Source organism: Drosophila erecta, unplaced genomic scaffold (genome assembly GCF_003286155.1).
Source record: "Drosophila erecta strain 14021-0224.00,06,07 unplaced genomic scaffold, DereRS2 tig00000021-arrow-pilon, whole genome shotgun sequence".
NCBI lineage: Eukaryota > Metazoa > Arthropoda > Insecta > Diptera > Drosophilidae > Drosophila > Drosophila erecta.
In genome coordinates this window covers 2,825,366-2,845,637 of record NW_020825198.1, presented here as the reverse complement: position 1 = coordinate 2,845,637, position 20,272 = coordinate 2,825,366, and the positions used below count along the sequence as shown (strand labels likewise).

Here is a 20,272-nt window from a genome sequence, read left to right as displayed (position 1 = left end):
GTGTCACTCAGTCAGTTGGTCAGGTAAACGTCACTTGGCCATTTCCACAATCGAGCAGCGCCCCCAAAACATTAGCAGCTCGACCAATTTCAGTTTCTGTTTTTTGTTTTCATATTCAGTTTGCCGGGTTGCTCTCAACACGCTGGACGTGATTTCAAAAGCCTTTCTATATACCGAAGACTGATAATGGCCTTATGAATCAGAATCAGTTAACGATTGGTGTTATCGTGGGGTTTTGTTATTGTTTACTGCTGATATGCCAGTGCTCCGAAAACTTATTTTAAGCTCAAAAATAAACAGACGCTACACCAAGAGTCCCGGAATAAATATGTGCAAGTGATAAGAAGCCGCACGAAAGCGTTGAAAGTTATTGAAAGGTGTGAAAATTATTATAAATTCAATCAAAAATGTGCACCATGAAATTGAGTTGGCTCAGTGCATTTATTTAAAAGACAGTCGAGCTTAAACTCGACTAAAGATAAATTCAGCTTTAATTGAAATTATGAAATTTAACTAGCGTCTGGTGAAAAAAATTAGGCATTTAAAAGTTCTTAACTAAACTCTACTTGCATTACGGAAAATCAAAACAAAGTCATCAGTTAAACTATGCCAAAGTGATAACTTAAAAGCTTAAGCCCATAAACACCCGGCAGGTTGCGATAATAAATTATTCTTAAACTAAATGTGCATAGAGAAGTTGAATAATAATTCTCTTATAAGACAAAGTTCTTAGTTTATCTTTTTAATTTTGACTTGTGAAGGTCAAACGTGTCAGCTGCAATTTAAATTTTGAAATTTAGGAATAATTTAAAGTGAACAGAAATAAAACTAATGCAGGCTTTTAGTTTAGTTGTTCACTACTACGCAAGAGACATAAAAATAGTTTCTCGTTGGACAATCCCCCACACATAAACGAACTATGGAGTGACTCATTCCATTGATAAGGCCAGAGGCCCAAAAGCAAACGCAACAGATTCGGCCAAAATAATATTTCCGATTTCAATGCCAGCATTGAGTCGATGTTTGGTTGATTTGTCCGATGATATTTTCCCGCACCTCAGAACATGCTCCTGAAATTTGTTATTGTAGTTCACACATGTTGTTCGTTGTTGCTTGATTGTTCGGTTGTTCGGTTGTTTGGTTGTTGGGTTGTCCGATTGTTGTTGCCAGCTACCTGACACTTGTCAAGTTGCGATAACATGCGAAATTTCTGGCAAAGCTGCACCAAAAAGGCAATACCACTTTATGCATATTAAAAACTATAAAATAACGTTCGCCATAGGTTGTTTTATTATATATCGTATTAATCTTTGGTTCGTGGAGCGAGTGGAAAAACACGTTTTCAGTATTATGACCAAAATGGTAAATAGCTCATTCAGCCGTTTATACACTCAAAGAATATACTGCATTGCATGTGCAAAATATATTTTCAAGAGAAATGTCCAAATTGCTGTGCTGAATTATTCATGAAAGACATTTAAATAGATGAAAATTCTAATTTGTTGTAAACCTCGCCCAGAACGCAGTGCATTCAAACGATCGACGTAGCTTCTTGGCTGTAGTGTGCTACACTTTTAATTTGTGCTGCTGGTGATCGCTGGTACTAGCATTTTCCGCTGAAATGTTGTTGCTGGATGTTTTTCCCATTTAAATGAGTTTTGTCTATGACGTCTGCGTATTGTTTACAAATATACGTTTCAATTTGCAGCCCCATATACATGTACATTATACGATACATTATATATTATACATTATCCACCCACCCAGCGACACATGGCAAGCGATTTTCTGTTTGTTATTGCTGCGATGTTTCCCCCACGGATCCATTTGATTTTCCTTTCCTTTTTTTGGGGGTTCTTTTCGTACTGTTTCTCTTTTTTTTTTCTCTTCTTTTTTTTGGATTCATGGCGCTTGCATAATCCTCGCTTGTCGAAGCTGTCAGCAATGTTGCCACTGCAGCTGTTATTGGCATTCAAATGAATATGTAAACGTCGCATCTCGTAGATTGTTTTCGCTAAACCGAAGCGATAAACAATGCGAATGGTCACGATTCGAGGTAGGTGCAAAAGTCAGCAGGTAGCACGTTTCTAATAATTTAAATGCAACTGCTTCTTGCGGGCGATGAGTCACTTGATAAGCCAGACAAATTATGAGTTTTTGTGGGGAACGGAGAAACCTTGATTTTACATCAAAAGTCTTAAGTCATCCTTAAACAAATGGCTTGTTATAGTTGATTTACACGAAGGGAAAGTATTTCCCCTTAGTAAAGATCAATTTATTTATTTCGTTCACATTTTGATTTACTGCGCCGCTCCGAAGATAAACTGCAAATGAAAGTTAATGTTTATGCAGCCGCAGACAAATTGCCAGGTTAAATGCGAGCCTCGTACGACAAGCATCGATTATGTCGAATTGTAACGTTAACAGCATCCTGTTTCCTGTCTTGCCGAAAGGAAGTTGGCCCACACAGACACCCACACACATACTCACACGCAGGGGGCAACCTCAATGTAGCATACTTTGCGGCGCGTTGATTCGTGTATGGCTGCCGGCATGCGGCATACATAATTGATGTGTACTCTGAAGTAACCATTACAAACTACCACACACACTTCTGCGGCTGCGGAAGACTGGGCTACAACTTCCGCCACAACTTCCGCTCCGCTTTGAATGATTAGTTTTGGCCATGGCAGTGCTCCTCCTGGCCATGAAATCCAACGAAGTGCTGGCCCAAAGTCCTTTATTTTTCAACTGTTCCGCCTGGCTGGGCTCCACCCTCTCCCTGTCCCTGTTATAGTTTTCCCGCTCAAGGTTATAGTTTGTCAACAGCTCTGGAATACGTTGGAGTGTGTATTTGTTCTCTTTATTGATTCGTCAAGGGGTTGGTCGTCCTTTGACTATAATTTACATAATGGCAACAAGTGGAAGGGAAAATTCGGGAATGTGTTCTCATTTGTTTTCCCAACCCGCAGGTTCCACAAACGCACATTTAAATTATAAATTAATACATGAATGGTTCCTTAAGGGATTAAATGTTGCACTTTTACAAATTTACATTCGTAATACTAACGCTAGTTTTTAGACTTGTCGTTCACGCATGAAGTATTACAAAACTAGTATCTAGTTTATTTTGAGCAAATGGCCAATTCCGCAATTGTTTTTCTATTTTAGTTGAAATATTTTAAGCCAACTAATTCTGGGTGATTCTCGCCTGTTCAATTGCTCGTTTCGATTCATTCAATTTCGCTTTGAAGCTGGTTCCTTTGTCAATTTGATTGTTTTGTCATTGCCCCAGCAGCAGCATTGCAGTATTGCGCATACGCCCAGTTGACAAATTGTAATGGCCAAGGCGTTCTTGCTCTTGTCGCCGCCATCTGCAGAGTGGGCGGAGCGGGGCAGTTGGCGGTGGGTGAAGGGTGAAGGACAGAGGTAGAAGGAGATTCCCTGGCGATCGGGGTAGCGACGTCTTGGCCAAGAGAAACCACTTGCATTTCGCTGGCTGCTGGGGCGAAAATAGAATTTGGCAATGGCTTTGGTGGCTCCCTAGTCCGTCGTCCGTTTATCTCAAAAGCATGTGGCTGCGTGTGGACATCATGTCGCGCCACCGCACACAGAGACAGACGAACGCAAGTTTGGGGCATGCATCAAAGGAACACGGGGAGAAATATTAGTTACCTATGTCAGAAAACAACGTGATTAATGTTTCAAGTGAAGTTATCTATGGAATTTTCCCTGGTAAGATTCCGTATTACTTCAGCATAAGGTAAAGAGTTCCCTTAATTTTTTACTGTGCATCCTGCTGCTGGGCAATGTGTTGGATGACTGGTATGTTTGTTTTGTTTGCTTGTTTGCTTGCCTGTTGCAGCCGCTGCCGCTTTTCCTGCCGCTCTTCCTGCCTCTTTTCCTGCTGGTTTTTCTTTGCTCTGGCGCTCGCCTTAATGACCAATAAATGTCGCAGCGCATCAAATGCAGCGGTCGGCACAGTTCTCCATTTATTTGCGGAGCAATTTCAAATTTAGTTTAGATAAACAAACAAGGCGGCAGAAAGCAGAATGTGCGACAGCTTTTCGGCCCACGCAGTGTTAGCAAAAGATATTTGGAGACGACCTAAATGCGACAATTGCGTTGAGCTCCTAACTAGATCTCTAAAAATACCCCCACCTCGGGCAGCGACAATGTATGTGAACCTTTTTAAGCCAACCAGAAATAACAATCAAAGGAAAAGGAAACAAAAAAAGTGCCAGAAATAGGTGGACATTTGACAAGTGCATGTCAGTCGGCTAAGAGCTGATAGATTTTGGCCATTATGCTGGGATGTTAGCTATTTTTACCGCCGATCGGCTCTAAATAGTCGCCAGATATCGCCGAATATTGCATAATATGAGGCGTGTCTGGGAATGTCGCTTTCGCATGATGCAATGCATCCGCTTGCCAAGATTTTCGGCGCAATTTCGCCACTTGCAGTACGCCAGTTCGCATTACTGTCGCCACCAGTTACGAGTAAGTGCAGCAGTGCGCCCAGTGATTCGGCAAATTGCAATTATACATTTATAATCTATGTATGTATATCTCTCGGGCAATTCCCAAGCCAAAAAGTGCCGCAAAATCTCAGGCAGAACCAAAAACCCAAGGCACTCATCGGCCAGAAAAGAATTTGAAAAATAAATACCAAGTACGCGCTTTGCTATGTTTTCTATGCGGGGGCGGCTGTGGGGACTGGGGATTGGGCCAACAAACTAGGTTACTTGGCAGTGTTTAGCATAAATAACTAGCACACCAGTGGCCACATCAGCAGCAGCAGCAGAAGCATCATCGGAAAAGCCACATTCAAATAAATAAATGTGAGTGTGGGCAGAAAAAACAGCGGGCGAATGTTGGGGAAAGTGGAAAATCAAATGAACACCGGGTGTTAAGCCGCTGCAAATTAATGAATTGGGTTGGCTTTAACTATTAAATGTGGGTGGAATTTGAGCGGGCCTGACAATGGCCAATATTTAATGGTGTCTTTAATGTACTAAAAAGCTTACTGTTTCATTAGCAAAAGTGTTTGATTATGGTGAATTATTTAATAAATACATTTGGCGAGCTAACAACTGGGTAAATTGAATGTTGTATAAACCACAAAATATACCACTTTCAATTTAAATATTATGAATACTAAGCATCAAAATTATGAGTTTAAAAATTCAAATTTCTAATTCCCATTCTCCATTTTTGCAGAGTCGACGCAAAGCGTGGACGGCGGACCTGCATCGTGGCGTTTAACGCTCGATCAGGATCTAATTGACACGCTCAAGGGCAACTTTCCCAGCTGGTTCCAGGGCTCAGCCGGCGGAGGAGGAGCAGCCAGCAAGCAGAATCCGCAGCAGCACAATCACCAGCTGGCCCAGCAGAAGCATCACCAGCTGGTGGCCACCAGTGTCATACCCATAACCATTGACACGAAACTCGCCGCCAGCAATACAAATACACTCCAGCAACATCAGCAGCAGGCGGTCATCCTGGGCCACAGTTCGTCGTCGGCCTCGCCCGCCTCCTCCGTCAGTTCCAACTCCTCGAAAAAGTCCATCAGCAGCAGCCTGAGCAGCTGCAGCAGCAGCAGCAACAGCAGCAGTTGCAGCAGCAGCCATTGCAGCAGCAACACCAAGTCCGGTTCCAGTGGTGTCAAGGGAGCAGGTGCAGCGACGGCGAGCAGGTTCCTCAACAAATCCACCTCGACGACGCCCACCAAGAGCCTCTCGAGGACTTTAAAGGCCACTCAGAAGCCGAACGGCAACCACAAGGTTGGCCAGCTGGTCAAGTCCGCCTCCCTGCACAGCCTGAGCAGCGGAAGCAGCGGGAGCAGCAGCGGAAACAGCGCCAGCGGCAGCTCCTCGCTGCTGGCCACCATCTCCACGTCGCCGCTGACCACCGTCGAGCTCATCTCGAGCGCCGCCTGCAGTGGCCTCCTGGCCACCAGGCTCAGCGGCAAGGACTTGGAGCACTCCTTTCAGGACATAATACTGCTGCACGAGGCCTACGACGACATGTCGGAGGGTGAGTTGTGTGCACTTGAAGGATTTAGTTCTCGTGTGACTTCCATTTCCGTTTTGTCTAATATCTGCCACCCTCTTCAGGTGAGCAGCGTTTGCATGCGACGTTTCTGGGCAGCAGCGATGATGGCAACAACTCGGATTGTTACGATGCCAGACAGTCACCACCAAAGGCCATCGTGGACTCCAGTCCGCTGCAGCCAGCGATGGACAAGAATAAGGAATGTAAGTCGACCTCAAATCATATCACAGTGGACCTGCATTTCATAGTTCTAAATTATAACCATCCAGAAGGCTGACAGCTGGCAATCAATCTACTTTAAAATGCTTCACTGTACTCACAAAACCCTTCAGTTGTTAGTTCTGCACTTGTTTACCCAATGTTTGCCGCCCACATTGGTCATCTTTCGGCGGCTGTTTGGCATTTGTCATCTGGTGCCTCCTGCTCCTGCTTAGTCATAAATGCCAGCCAGAGCAGCCGCGCTGCGACGCCCATCACAACGATCATCGTAAGAGTCATCATCATAATCCTCGGATGCCCGCCTCATTATTGACGTTCGCCTGGGGGGCAGTGAGTGGGGCGCTGGCTCTTACACAGTTTTAATGAAGCTGTCGCGGCACAACAGGCACTTAAGGCGTACACTTGCGTTGCCACGCCCCTTTGCCAGCGGCCAGCGGCCGAAAACTCATTCAAAAAATGTTGTTGTATTTGTCAACAGTCTTCCGTTCCGTTCTTGTTGGCTGGCCTACATATTTGCTTGGCATTTTGAGTGAGCAGAAATATTCTTATTAATTTTGAATGGCCCAAGATGACAGGCCCAGTGTGTGGACATAGCATACATACAGGTACATATATGTATGTGTGTACACTCGTGTACTATGTGTGCTGCAAAGTCGCTAATAGTTTTGACAGCTCTTGTCGCCTGCACTGGCACGATTTTTGAGGTGTAACCGGAAATGGACGATAAAGTTCACACGCCCTGACCCTGACCGAAAAGGCTCTGTGTAGCGAAATGTTTATGAAAGGCAGGGTTTATTTCTTGCCGAAAAGTGCCAAAAATGTATGGTGAAGATTTCCGGCAGGCGCACAACAAGTTATCCAACAATAAACTGCATATTTAGCAACAACCACTGCCCATTGGTCAGTTCGATTCAGCAGGGTGTGTGTAAACATTTTGCAAAAACATTTATTATAAACACATGGCTGGCAGTCAATGATGGCGGCGCTGCAGAAATGTTTTGACAAATAAACACGCTGCACGCGACTCGGAAAAGCAGGGAAAAGCGGATATAAGCTGCGGCAGGGTGACAGTTGTAAAGGCATTTTTACACAGCACAGTGGTTGTGGGATGTGAATTTCTATGTACTACGGGTGCTGTATTAACTTCATTATATGACTTTGTGTGGCTTATTTTCAGAAAGTTCTTTTCCCTTCTTCCAACGGATTTCTAAAGAAAGCCTCACCCAATAAAAAGTGTAATACTTTTCCAAACAATTCACTGCCCTCGTTGACCCACTGTGCCTGCCCCTTGGCTGATTTTTTCGTGCAGTTGCGTAGCTGGGATGATGGCGTCTTGGTTTACTCAGAGCAAACTTGATCACGTAATCGATTTTATAATACAACATATAGACACGCAGTTAGCCGAACTCATTTGTGTGCACTCTCCCTCTCGCTTTCGGCCAGCTCTCCGCTTTTCCCGCTCTCCGGGCTGGTTTTCAGCATTTTTCCCGGCAATTGTTTACCTGACCTTCGCCACAGGCACTGGGTTTTCTCGAAACCCGAAGGCGAAGGGCAGCTAACCGCGGCGAAATACACACATTTATTGCCCATCGCATAAAACTTTTATGTGTTTAATTTGGAATTTATGTTATTGTTTTTATCAATCGAGGGTATTGGATCGGTAGGTGTGTGTCTGTGTGTGTGTGTGTGTGTGTGTCGACGAGGAGCAGGAAGAGCACATTTCGCGCATAATTAATTTACGGGGGCGACAGTGTTTCGTCACCGCGAAGATTTTCCAGTGTTACAAGGCTGAAAATTCGAGTGTTTTCCCTGTCTGCCATAAGCAACAACAAGAATTGGTTTTCGGGCATTTTTTTCTCTTTTGCTGCTGTTGGGTTGTTTTGCACACATTTTTGTGTGGCACACTTCAATCGTAAAATCGCCAACAGCTGCCATCGTCGTCTGAGACAATTACGCGCCTTGGCAGCTCTCTTGGCTTTTTATGATGATTTCCGACAAAAAGAGCCCAAATTACTTTAATAACGTCATCGTCACTTTGATGTCGACTTTGTTGTGGCGTCAAGTGTTTTTTTCGGTCTCTGCCTGGGCAGCACCAGCACCTAAAACTAAATACACTGACTGAAAGGCTTCGGCTAACCCACTTACATAGATTGCACACTGAATGCGCACCAACCGCAGAAGTCGAAAGTGCAGAATGCCAAGGAAAACTATGCACTTACGTGCACTGTGAAAAATGTTGCTGAAATAACTCCTCCGTAAGTTGGCTCATTACAAAAGAGCCTAAACAGAGTAAATTAAGTGCAGTCATTTGAGAAATTCAAGGATATTCCTGCGGTGAACGAAAACCTTGCCCAGAATTGCATGAGAAATCGTTAGGAATTTCTGCACAGCAGATGCACATCTTTGTACATCTCTGGAGATTTCCGGTCTTAAATGCTTATTCCTGGACTTGGTTAGTAGCCACAACCACACCCGGTGCACTGCCCTCCGCCTCCGTGTGGCTTTTGCTGCCCGGAATCGCCGTGGGGGCATAGGATTTTGTGTTTTCGTTTCATTTGCGGCTTTGGCTTTATTTACCGTCAGGTTCCAGCCCACTGTAGATAGACGGGGCCCACTCCACCACTCTTGTGCCAGTGACCTGCGCCTTAATGGGCTTTATTTCGTTTTAATTACATGGCTGGCTGGCCATTTTGTGAATCAATTTCGCCAGTGCCCGGAATGCTAATTGAAGGTAATGATATTAGGACAGCAGGTCGTATGCTTAATATGCCAAAACATTCCCTGGAGACTGAAATTTCATTATACAATGCTCGCACGCATTTAATCGGCCATTCGGATTTAATGTTGAAAGGATAATGTCCCATTAATTGATTATTTTATACGCTGTGCCATTATAATTAGAGCGACTTCGAGAGAGCACTGCCTCATCTTTCTAAGTCAATACGGGAGCTCATGGAGCTTCCTTATTCCTTCCTTGTTTCCCATTATTTATTTTCCAGCAGTCTGTCACGCGGTTCGCGCTTCACAGCGGCTTCCATTGACTGGATGCCAAGTTAATTGACATCAATCTGTTATTTAGACGCTCGGAGCAGTGGCAATCTAATCAGATTATTACGCATACGCCCCATGGGGCCACACCTTCGCCGCCAAACGGTCGCTTCCGACTTTGGCTTTGGTCTGGCTTAAATATTTAATTTTCCAGACCGAACTTTTCACTCTTGGGCGTGTATATATGTACATGTATATTGTTCACACCATAATAGCCCGCACATAAAGATATTAAAAACTTTTCCTTTTTTCGCGCAGCCTTGTTTTCCCATTCGCAGCTGCCTCTCGACATTTATTGCCATTGCCCTGGCATTGTCAAAAAGCTAGGAAAAGGCAAAGTTTCGCCCGAAATTATTTCTCCCAGCTGTTTCGAGCTCTTTTTTATGGGATTCCTGTGTTTGATCTCCACTCCCCCGCGAATTGTTCTATAATTTACGATTTCTGTGGTTTTTGATTTGTTGCTAACAAGTTGTCGGCCAGCTATGGTTCTAAGCAGCATACCTAACTTTTCCCCCAGCTCTCAAACTGAAGTACGATAATTTTGTAATAGGGTGAGGAGCAAACACACATAACACACATTTTTATATAGCATCTTTGATTAGTTACTAACACTATTTGCCGCTTAACTAACTCGCTTCTTTGGTTCTCCATCTTTTGCAGCGCTCAAAGTGAAGCTCATGGTGCGGCGTCCACACTCGCAGCTCGTCGAGCAGGGCATCATACCATGTAAGTAGATGGGTCCGAAAAGCAGATTCTATTCCTGCCCCGGGTCACAGCATTTAGCCGCTTAGTCAGATCGATAAAATACACATTAACCTCACTTAGCCGGTTCAGAGCATCTGCTGGCGCCCAATTCATCGGCAGCCAAAAAGGATATGCAAATACTGCCGACGAACATTTCATTTCAATGGCTTTCAAATTTATGCGCAAGGAAAAGGCAAAACCGAGGAAAAGAATCCTGAAAAATACGCAAATTCACAAACTAATTCAAAGCCCTCAACGTAGCCGAAAGTGAATTTGAATTTATATGATAAATTTGTAGCAATGCCAGGAAAAAGCTGAGCCAACTTTTGGGCACTGGATCAGAAATACATTTTGTGTATCCAAATGGGAGTAGGAGTTTGTCGCCGTGGCTAGGAAATGCATTAAATGTATTAGATGTTGATGAGCCGATGGGGTTTTCATATTCCATTCAACTAGATTTGTAAGCGTTTGAAGAGCATCTCACTTTTTATCACAACTAATTTCTTTGTTTAGTTATGTAATAGGGATAAACTGTACTGGATGTATTGCTTAACCAAATGTTTGTATATATTCAACAGCTCTGAAAACCTCGCCCGCTATCCACGAACAATGCAAGCAACTGGAGCGCGCCAAAACCAGCGATATGCTGAAGGCCAAGATCCAGCAGCGACCCAATCGCGAAGACCTCGAGAGGCTTCACATTCTCGAGGAGGACGAGTGCCACATCGATCCCAGTTTGGCGGAGAAACAGCGGATGCTGAAGAAGGCTCGCCTGGCGGACCAGCTCAACTCTCAGATCCAACATCGTCCTGGTCCACTGGAGCTAATCAAGAAGAACATCCTGCACACGGAGAAGCCGATCGAGAAGATTGTCAAGGAGGGACTCGTATCCTTCAAGGCAACCAGCGAGGGTCTGCTCACAAGACCCCAGCATCCGCACAGTTATGTGACCTTCGACGATGATTCCCTGAGCTCAGAGAGCGATACGAGGCAGACACCGCCGCGTTTGGATGAGGCTATGGTCGCCACTTCCGGTTCACCCACCGATGTGCTGCAGGCGGCGGCTGCTTCAGCGGGAATAGTGACCATGGCCTTGACCATGCCCACAGCCGGTCAACTGGTGGTCACCTCACCACAGATTCTTCCCCAGCAGCAACAACCGAAGGCTGTAGTGGTGCCGGCACCAGTGCCGCCACCTCCGCCGCCTCCACCGCCACTGCCCATGGCCAGTATCATCAAGGTGAAGCAAGAGACGGCTAATCTGTACGAGGAACTGTGCCAGAGTGTCACGGGTACCACAGCAAGTCCGGTCAACCATCTGTACTCGCCCTGCTCACTAGCCTCTAGTACTTCTATGCTAAGTCCGCTGTCTTCCATCGCCTCTCCACCGCCACCACCGATGACCACTACACGACTGCATCTTGCTCCCGTATCCGTGAAGTCCGATGCTCCCGGAAAGGATAAGAACAGAAAGAAATCCAAGTCCAAGCCAGTGTCGAAGGCGCGCACCATTAAATTCCACGAGTACAAGGGTCCACCGAGTGCCGCCGGGCAAAAGCAGGATCAAACGCAGCCGGAGGAGACCTCCTACCAGCTGATGTTGGAGCAGCAAAACTGTCTGCTCAAGTTCCTGGAGAACCTCAACAAGAATCAGTCCATCATCCCAGCGCCCAGTGCGCCGGGTGTTATGCTTCCAGCAGCTCCTAGTGCGACCAACAACAGCATCACGGTAACTACGAAGACGGTGCCCGCCTTGGCCTCGCAATCCGCTCCAGCTCCAGCTCCCATCAGCCTGCCCAATACCATATCCATAACGAGCAGTTCCGGCGGGGCTCCACTTAATTTTGGAGATGCCGCTATGCTGACGCCTACGCCGGCGGCCACACCCACACCGCCCACCCTGTCGCTGATTGCTACACCACAGCAACAGTTGCAGCTGCATCAGCAACACCAGCAGCTGCACCAACCAACTCCTGTACAACGTCCACCACCGCTGCCCTCACCGGCGCTCTCGGTCAGCTCCTCGATTCCACCCAGTCCGGCCACCAGCTATGCCGAATCGACTACCAGTTCCATTACAGACTTGACCCGACTGGAGAAGATGAAGGTCTCTGACTTGAAGCAGCATCTAAAGCGCAGGAACTTGCCCGTATCCGGACCCAAACCGCATCTGATCGAGAGGCTGAAACCGTATCTGCCACTGGAACCACTAGACAGCAATGTAATACCAGCTCCGGCCTCCAGCAACAGCAACACCACTCCCGAGGTGATCACGATCAGCGATGCTATGGACACGAGCAACTGCGGTTTGCTGGAGCAACCTCCACCAGTGACCATGTTGGTTTCAGACGCTAGCATGGAGCACGAGCATATGGATGTGGTGCAGCAGCAGATGGATAATACGCATCCGATGACGCTGCAGACCATTCTTCCGCCACAACCGCAAACTGCAACCATAATCCTGACCAACGAGGAATTGCTCAGGGAGCAGCAGCGCAAGATCGACGAGCTGCAGAGGCAATTGCAGCGATCGCAACAGGAGCTGCAGAAGATACGCCAGCGGCAACAGCAGCAGCAGCATCAGCAGCAGACGGTAACCGCTCAAGTGGTGAATGCATTGCCTTCGCAGCAGATAACGCTGATCACCACCACATCAAATGGGCCGCAGCAAACACTAACTGTGATGCCGCAGCAGGTGGAGAAGAATGTGCCCGCCAAAGTGACGGTAAAAGCTACTGGAGGCAACAACAGCCATAAGGTAAATGGACTGCAACAACAGGGATCTGCAGCCAAGAAGCCAGCCAGCAGCAACTCGAACAGCAATAGTCACATTTCCTCATCGAATCCACCGCCAATCAACCAGAAAATGGTGGTCAAGCAGCAGCTGGAGGCTAAAATCCAGAAGCAAAAGGCAGCGGCAGCGGCCGCCGCACAGCAGCAGCAACAACAACAGCAGCAACAACAGCAGCAGCAGCAGCAGCAGGCACTGCAGCAACAACAGCAGCAACAGCAACAGGTGCGCCTGCTCACGCAAAAGACACAAACTGTATTCATTCCATTCAACAACAACAATCACATAAACAACGCTTCGGCCAAGACAACAACCAAGAAATCGAATGTGCCCGCCAACAATACAAATACAACCACCACAACCATGTTGCAAGCAGCAAAGCCGGCGGCAGTTGCGACAACAGCAGCCTCGCCAGCCACTCAACACCACAATAACTTGGGCCTGCTGTGGAACGAAGGAAATCAGACCATACTGCTGGTGGGTCTTAATGATCAGCACATGACGGCGCACACGCTGGGCAATATCAGCTTAACGGCCACCACCACCACAACAGCAGCACCGCCAGCGGCTGCTCCAGTTGCAGCATCTACGACAGCTCCGCCAAAGAAGATACTGAATGGCCACCAGCGCACAAACTCCCTGCCCAGCATTGTCTTTCCCATCGAAACCAAGTCCATCATTACACAGGCGCAGTTGCAACAACTACAGCAGCAGCAGCAGCAGCAACAGCAGCAGCTACAGCAATTCCAAGCTGTCCAGCAGCCACAGCAGCTCAACCAAGTGGACATCAAGCCCTCACCAGCACCACCACCGCAGTACGAAGAGGCCACCAAGCAGCTGGCGGCCAGCAAGGCGGCAGCTTTGAATGGCCTTCTACCGCTGGTCAAGATTAAGGAGGAGCCCGTTCAGTCGCCCGCTCCTGCTGCAGCTCCTCCACCGCAAACAGCTGCTCTGTGCAAACGCAAGACGGCGAGCATTAAGTCCGAACAAGTCAGCGATGTTCTGGACATATTAATCAAGCAGGGTGAACTGCCAGAAAGTGCCGCTCTGGAGCCCATTACACCGCTAACGCCGCTGCCCGAGCTGTCCATGTTCAATGGAGCCACGCCCACCACTGCGGCTGGTGGAGCCAGCATAGTACCCATGGTGCCCAAGCTGGAGATGCCAGTGCCGTCAGTCCAAACCCTCGACATGGCCATGGACACGAATGAGCCGCAGCATGTGGGCTTTGCCAGCAATCAGGCCCCGAATCATGTTTTCATCGAGAGCATAGACATGGCCTCGCCCCTGCAGACCGATTCGAGCGCCATTGATGCTGAGAGTGTGGCCAAGACCTTGGATATTTTCCTGGAGCAGCACCATGCCACACCTCCACCGAGCACACCGCCCAAAAGTTGCCACGGCGGCAGCGAGAAGCCAATCAGTCTGGTTGCCAAGCTCAATCACTTTGATGAGTACGAGCTGCTGGAGCTCATGTCGCAGCAACTTGAGATGGACATGGGCGATGATTCCAGTGGCTATGGTCACGCCTCGGCGGCGAAGAGCAGCAACAACAACGGCAACCTGCGACGCGATCTCAATCCCAGCCTGCAGCCGTCCATCAATGAGCTGCTGGATGCAAGCAGTCCGACCAACGTGCTGCTGAACAATAACCCGGGTGCCGATGTGGACTTCGACGCGGATAGCTTTGTGGCCCAACTGAGTCAGCACGTCACCGGAAATGGCAACAGTCCCGGGGCCAATTGCAACGGATCCATTGAATCCTCGTCGTCCGCTGTGAATAGTCACTTCGGAAGCCACAGCACACCAATGGATTGCGATGATTTCGAGAGCACACTTAACTCTTTTATGCAGGCGGTGACCCAACCCCAGGCGGGCCAACACGGCGAATACACGACGTCGACGAGCATGGCCAATGGATCTGGAGGAGGAATGGGCGTGGACAACGGCACCGGCGGGGCAGTGGACGCCTTCAATGCCAGCGGCGATATATTCGATCTGTTCAACATGGATGACTACAAGATGAACTGGGCGGCTGGAGATTTTACAGTCTAGGCGATTTATGTATTCATATAGCCCTCAATGAGGCAGGGCAGAATTCATCTTTCAAGAATTCATCCATATATTTTCCCAACTTTGTTCCGTATCGAGAAAAAACAAAACTCACAATCCAGCGTGGTGCTCACTTTTCTGAAAATATTCCTGAAGAATTCGTTTCGAAGAAAGCAAACACACACACACACACACAAAACAAATCCTATTTATTTTCTAAATGCATTTAAAACATTTGAACGTCAGTTGAAATTTCGAAACTTTACTATTTCCAAGAAAAACTAAAAAGAATGCCAAAATTGCCGGGAGTTACACTCCAAAACCATACTTTTGCACCCTTTCCTGTATAAGCAAGAAAAACAAAAACCACAAAAAACAAAAAGCAGCCAAAACATTTAGAAAAGCATAACAAGTAAAACTTATCATAAACTATCATTAAAACGTAAGCCTAAAATGTTGTAAAGATCGATAAAGAGAGAAAAGAAAAACAAAAGTACATGTTTCTAATGAAGGTCATTCCAATTTGAGAATAATGCGAGTGAAATCTAACTAACTAAACCGAATGGAAGAATGAATGAGTTGAGTCCAGGATGCGGAGAAGGATCTGCAGGAGAGGAGGCAGAGACAGAGCGGCAAGGGAAAGAGAAATTAAGCTAATCAAAAATCTATAAAAATCGTAAAAAAATATATTCTTGTTGTGAGAACGACTTAAGTGAAACACATTCAGTAATTTTGTTTTAAGTTCTATTTAAAATGAAATGAATTAAATTATTTAAAGCCTAGGCAGTGCTTAATTCTAATTTTAAAGCAAAATTAAATGAAATATTTAAAACACAATTTGAGAAGTATTTCCTGCAAGGAAAGAAAAAGCCTTTAAAGTAGTCGAAGCCACAAACCAGTTAAATTAATTTTAAACTCGGATCAATTTCATTTAAAATGTTAGTGAAAATATATATTCATATTTCTTTTGTTTTGCATTCTTAGGCACAGCGAATTCCGTTACTTAAATTAATTCTAATAAAAATATATTAAACACAATTAATTTAGCTACTTCGTAAATTAAATTAATTCTGCGGCGTGTACTTAACGCACATTTTGTAACCGTGTCTATCGCAATTCGGAATTGTAATCGTTCATCTTTCGTAAGCCCACAAATTCGGCTAAGTGTATTTTGTAAATTGGAAGCGCATGCCAAGCATTCGGACGTATATTTGAGTGTAGGGCTCAATAAAATAAATTATAAATGTAAACTGAGAAAATTAATTGATAAGCAATGGACACATTTCAATAGGAAATCAGTAGCAAGAAAACCCAATTCAAAATTGCAAAATGTGAGGAACTCAATACACCAATAAATATATTTTTGTATAAGCAAATATATATATACTCTACGTTTAGAGCTAGTCTAAAATTTCACACATTTCACCCGCAGAGCTAAAGTTAATCATCACTCAACACTTGTTTACATTTGCAATAATCTGATTTACACTTGGATTGTAAGCTTAAAGTATATTTATCATCGACGCGCTTTAAGCACAAATGAGAACGTTTCCATTATAACAATTCATATATATTAATTTAAGGAATACGTTTATTGTTAGTATCAAACTTAATTACCATAACTAAGCTTATTGTTTGATTAATTCTAAATTTAATTACCTAAATATCTAATTTAATATGTTGGCTTGAACAATTTTTGTGCGTTGCGTTTAAAAGATATTTCATTTAAATACAATACAGAATAAACTCAATCACGTCATGAACTATGTGTATTTTTTTGCAACAACAAGGACAAGAGTCCACATAATAAAACTACATAACAAGTGATATACCGATATACTTATGTACACATAGATACATATGTGCAAGAATTTAATGCGTAAATAAAACACTATGTTTCCAAAATTCAGTGGTCAAAGCACTCGGACTTCATTTACTTAACAAACTGATTAGAGAATCCAAACAAAAGCGATTTGGCCCAGTGGCTTATCAAGTTTTGAACTCTGCGGAGCATAATAAATACGCATTTAAGCGCATTACGCCCCAGCGCAAGATAAAATCCACATTAAAATTAAAATCAATGACAGAATAATACGCAATCATAATGACTTCATGGCAGCCACAGCGGCATCAGCAACATCAACAAAACAAGGCTTATCATTAGCCAAAGCGGCCATTCCTTGATTGGCGGCCCACCGCCCACTTTTGCCTCCCCACCCCCCACATTGGGGGCGGGGTCCTGGCCAAAATCTAGTTGAGTTGTTTATTTTTAGACCCGAAACGAAATCAGCAAACAATATGACGCAAAATTGCAGCAGCACTACCAGCAGTGGCAGCCATGAGTAGCCATGGCAACAATTGTCGGAAATTCTATAGTTGGACGTATGCCAAGCGTTATGGCTTACAGCTGGAGGACAAGAAAGGAGCACTCTGGGCAACGTGGAGCACAGGACCTCCTGCTGTGCACTGCTGTCCCACACAGATACAATCTGCTTCTGAATATCCTTTCAAAGCGAACCTGTCTTCGTCGACGGAAGGAGGTGTATCCTTTCCTATTCGTCGGACATTAAGTCAGATTGCTGTTGGCTTTGATTGGTGTAACAATAAGTTTGCATATACCCGTTACTCGTAGAGTCAAAGGATATACTAGATTCGTTGAAAAGTATGTAACAGGCAGAAGGAAGCGTTTCCGTGTATATATTCTTGATCAGTATCAATAGCCGAGTCGAAGTGGTCCGTATGTCCTAAGGCTGAAGTTCTAAACTCCATAACTCAACTTATCTTAATCGCATTTTGAAGTGGCATACCTCAAAATGTTTCTGGCGCAATTCTCTAAAAATCTGCATTCAAATTTAGAAATTAATTTTTTTTACATTTTTTTGTAATTTTCTTGATGTGATGATGTAGAAATTCAAGAAAATGAAGAAATGTCCTAAGGCTGAAGTTCTAAACTCCATAACTCAACTTATCTTAATCGGATTTTGAAGTGGCATACCTCAAAATGTTTCTGGCGCAATTCTCTAAAAATCTGCATTCAAATTTAGAAATTAATTTTTTTTACATTTTTTTGTAATTTTCTTGATGTGATGATGTCGTAGAAATTCAAGAAAATGAAGAAATGTCCTAAGGCTGAAGTTCTAAACTCCATAACTCAACTTATCTTAATCGGATTTTGAAGTGGCATACCTCAAAATGTTTCTGGCGCAATTCTCTAAAAATCTGCATTCAAATTTAGAAATTAATTTTTTTTACATTTTTTTGTAATTTTCTTGATGTGATGATGTCGTAGAAATTCAAGAAAATGAAGAAATGTCCTAAGGCTGAAGCTCTAAACTCCATAACTCAACTTATCTTAATCGGATTTTGAAGTGGCATACCTCAAAATATTTCTGGCGCAATTCTCTAAAAATCTGCATTCAAATTTAGAAATTAATTTTTTTTACATTTTTTTTGTAATTTTCTTGATGTGATGATGTAGAAATTCAAGAAAATGAAGAAATGTCCTAAGGCTGAAGTTCTCTACTCCATAACTCAACTTATCTTAATCGGATTTTGAAGTGGCATACCTCAAAATGTTTCTGGCGCAATTCTCTAAAAATCTGCATTCAAATTTAGAAATTAATTTTTTTTAAATTTTTTTGTAATTTTCTTGATGTGATGATGTCGTAGAAATTCAAGCAAATGAAGAAATGTCCTAAGGCTGAAGTTCTAAAATCCATAACTCAACTTATCTTAATCGGATTTTGAAGTGGCATACCTCAAAATGTTTCTGGCGCAATTCTCTAAAAATCTGCATTCAAATTTAGAAATTAATTTTTTTTACATTTTTTTGTAATTTTCTTGATGTGATGATGTCGTAGAAATTCAAGCAAATGAAGAAATGTCCTAAGGCTGAAGTTCTAAACTCCATAACTCAACTTATCTTAATCGGATTTTGAAGTGGCATACCTCAAAATGTTTCTAGCGCAATTCTCTAAAAATCTGCATTCAAATTTAGAAATTAATTTTTTTTACATTTTTTTGTAATTTTCTTGATGTGATGATGTCGTAGAAATTCAAGAAAATGAAGAAATGTCCTAAGGCTGAAGTTCTAAACTCCATAACTCAACTTATCTTAATCGGATTTTGAAGTGGCATACCTCAAAATGTTTCTGGCGCAATTCTCTAAAAATCTGCATTCAAATTTAGAAATTAATTTTTTTTATATTTTTTTGTAATTTTCTTGATGTGATGATGTCGTAGAAATTCAAGCAAATGAAGAAATGTCCTAAGGCTGAAGTTCTAAAATCCATAACTCAACTTATCTTAATCGGATTTTGAAGTGGCATACCTCAAAATGTTTCTGGCGCAATTCTCTAAAAATCTACATTCAAATTTAAAAATCAATTTTCTTTTACATTTTTTTGTAATTTTCTTGATGTGATGATGTCGTAGAAATTCAAGCAAATGAAGAAATGTCCTAAGGCTGAAGTTCTAAACTCCATAACTCAACTTATCTTAATCGGATTTTGAAGTGGCATACCTCAAAATGTTTCTGGCGCAATTCTCTAAAAATCTGCATTCAAATTTAGAAATTAATTTTTTTTACATTTTTTTGTAATTTTCTTGATGTGATGATGTCGTAGAAATTCAAGAAAATGAAGAAATGTCCTAAGGCTGAAGTTCTAAACTCCATAACTCAACTTATCTTAATCGGATTTTGAAGTGGCATACCTCAAAATGTTTCTGGCGCAATTCTCTAAAAATCTGCATTCAAATTTAGAAATTAATTTTTTTTACATTTTTTTGTAATTTTCTTGATGTGATGATGTCGTAGAAATTCAAGAAAATGAAGAAATGTCCTAAGGCTGAAGCTCTAAACTCCATAACTCAACTTATCTTAATCGGATTTTGAAGTGGCATACCTCAAAATATTTCTGGCGCAATTCTCTAAAAATCTGCATTCAAATTTAGAAATTAATTTTTTTTACATTTTTTTGTAATTTTCTTGATGTGATGATGTAGAAATTCAAGAAAATGAAGAAATGTCCTAAGGCTGAAGTTCTCTACTCCATAACTCAACTTATCTTAATCGGATTTTGAAGTGGCATACCTCAAAATGTTTCTGGCGCAATTCTCTAAAAATCTGCATTCAAATTTAGAAATTAATTTTTTTTACATTTTTTTGTAATTTTCTTGATGTGATGATGTCGTAGAAATTCAAGCAAATGAAGAAATGTCCTAAGGCTGAAGTTCTAAAATCCATAACTCAACTTATCTTAATCGGATTTTGAAGTGGCATACCTCAAAATGTTTCTGGCGCAATTCTCTAAAAATCTGCATTCAAATTTAGAAATTAATTTTTTTTACATTTTTTTGTAATTT

At 43.3% G+C, this 20,272-nt stretch overlaps 1 protein-coding gene across 2 annotated transcripts; it reads left to right on the top strand.

The window, feature by feature from the left end:
• On the top strand, window positions 1-16,671 carry LOC6546286 (myocardin-related transcription factor B). Of its 2 annotated transcripts, XM_015157984.2 has the most exons (6): window positions 1-23; window positions 120-377; window positions 5,221-6,036; window positions 6,117-6,257; window positions 9,982-10,047; window positions 10,644-16,671. In XM_015157984.2, the coding sequence occupies exons 3-6, from the start codon at window positions 6,027-6,029 to the stop codon at window positions 14,909-14,911; spliced, it is 4,485 nt and encodes a 1,494-aa protein (XP_015013470.1). In that variant the 5' UTR covers window positions 1-23; window positions 120-377; window positions 5,221-6,026; the 3' UTR covers window positions 14,912-16,671. The 2 variants fall into 2 exon arrangements, with proteins under 2 accessions (XP_015013470.1, XP_026832377.1); XM_026976576.1 differs by lacking the exons at window positions 1-23; window positions 120-377 and adding an exon at window positions 4,823-4,841.
• The last annotated feature ends 3,601 nt before the right edge of the window (window positions 16,672-20,272 follow it).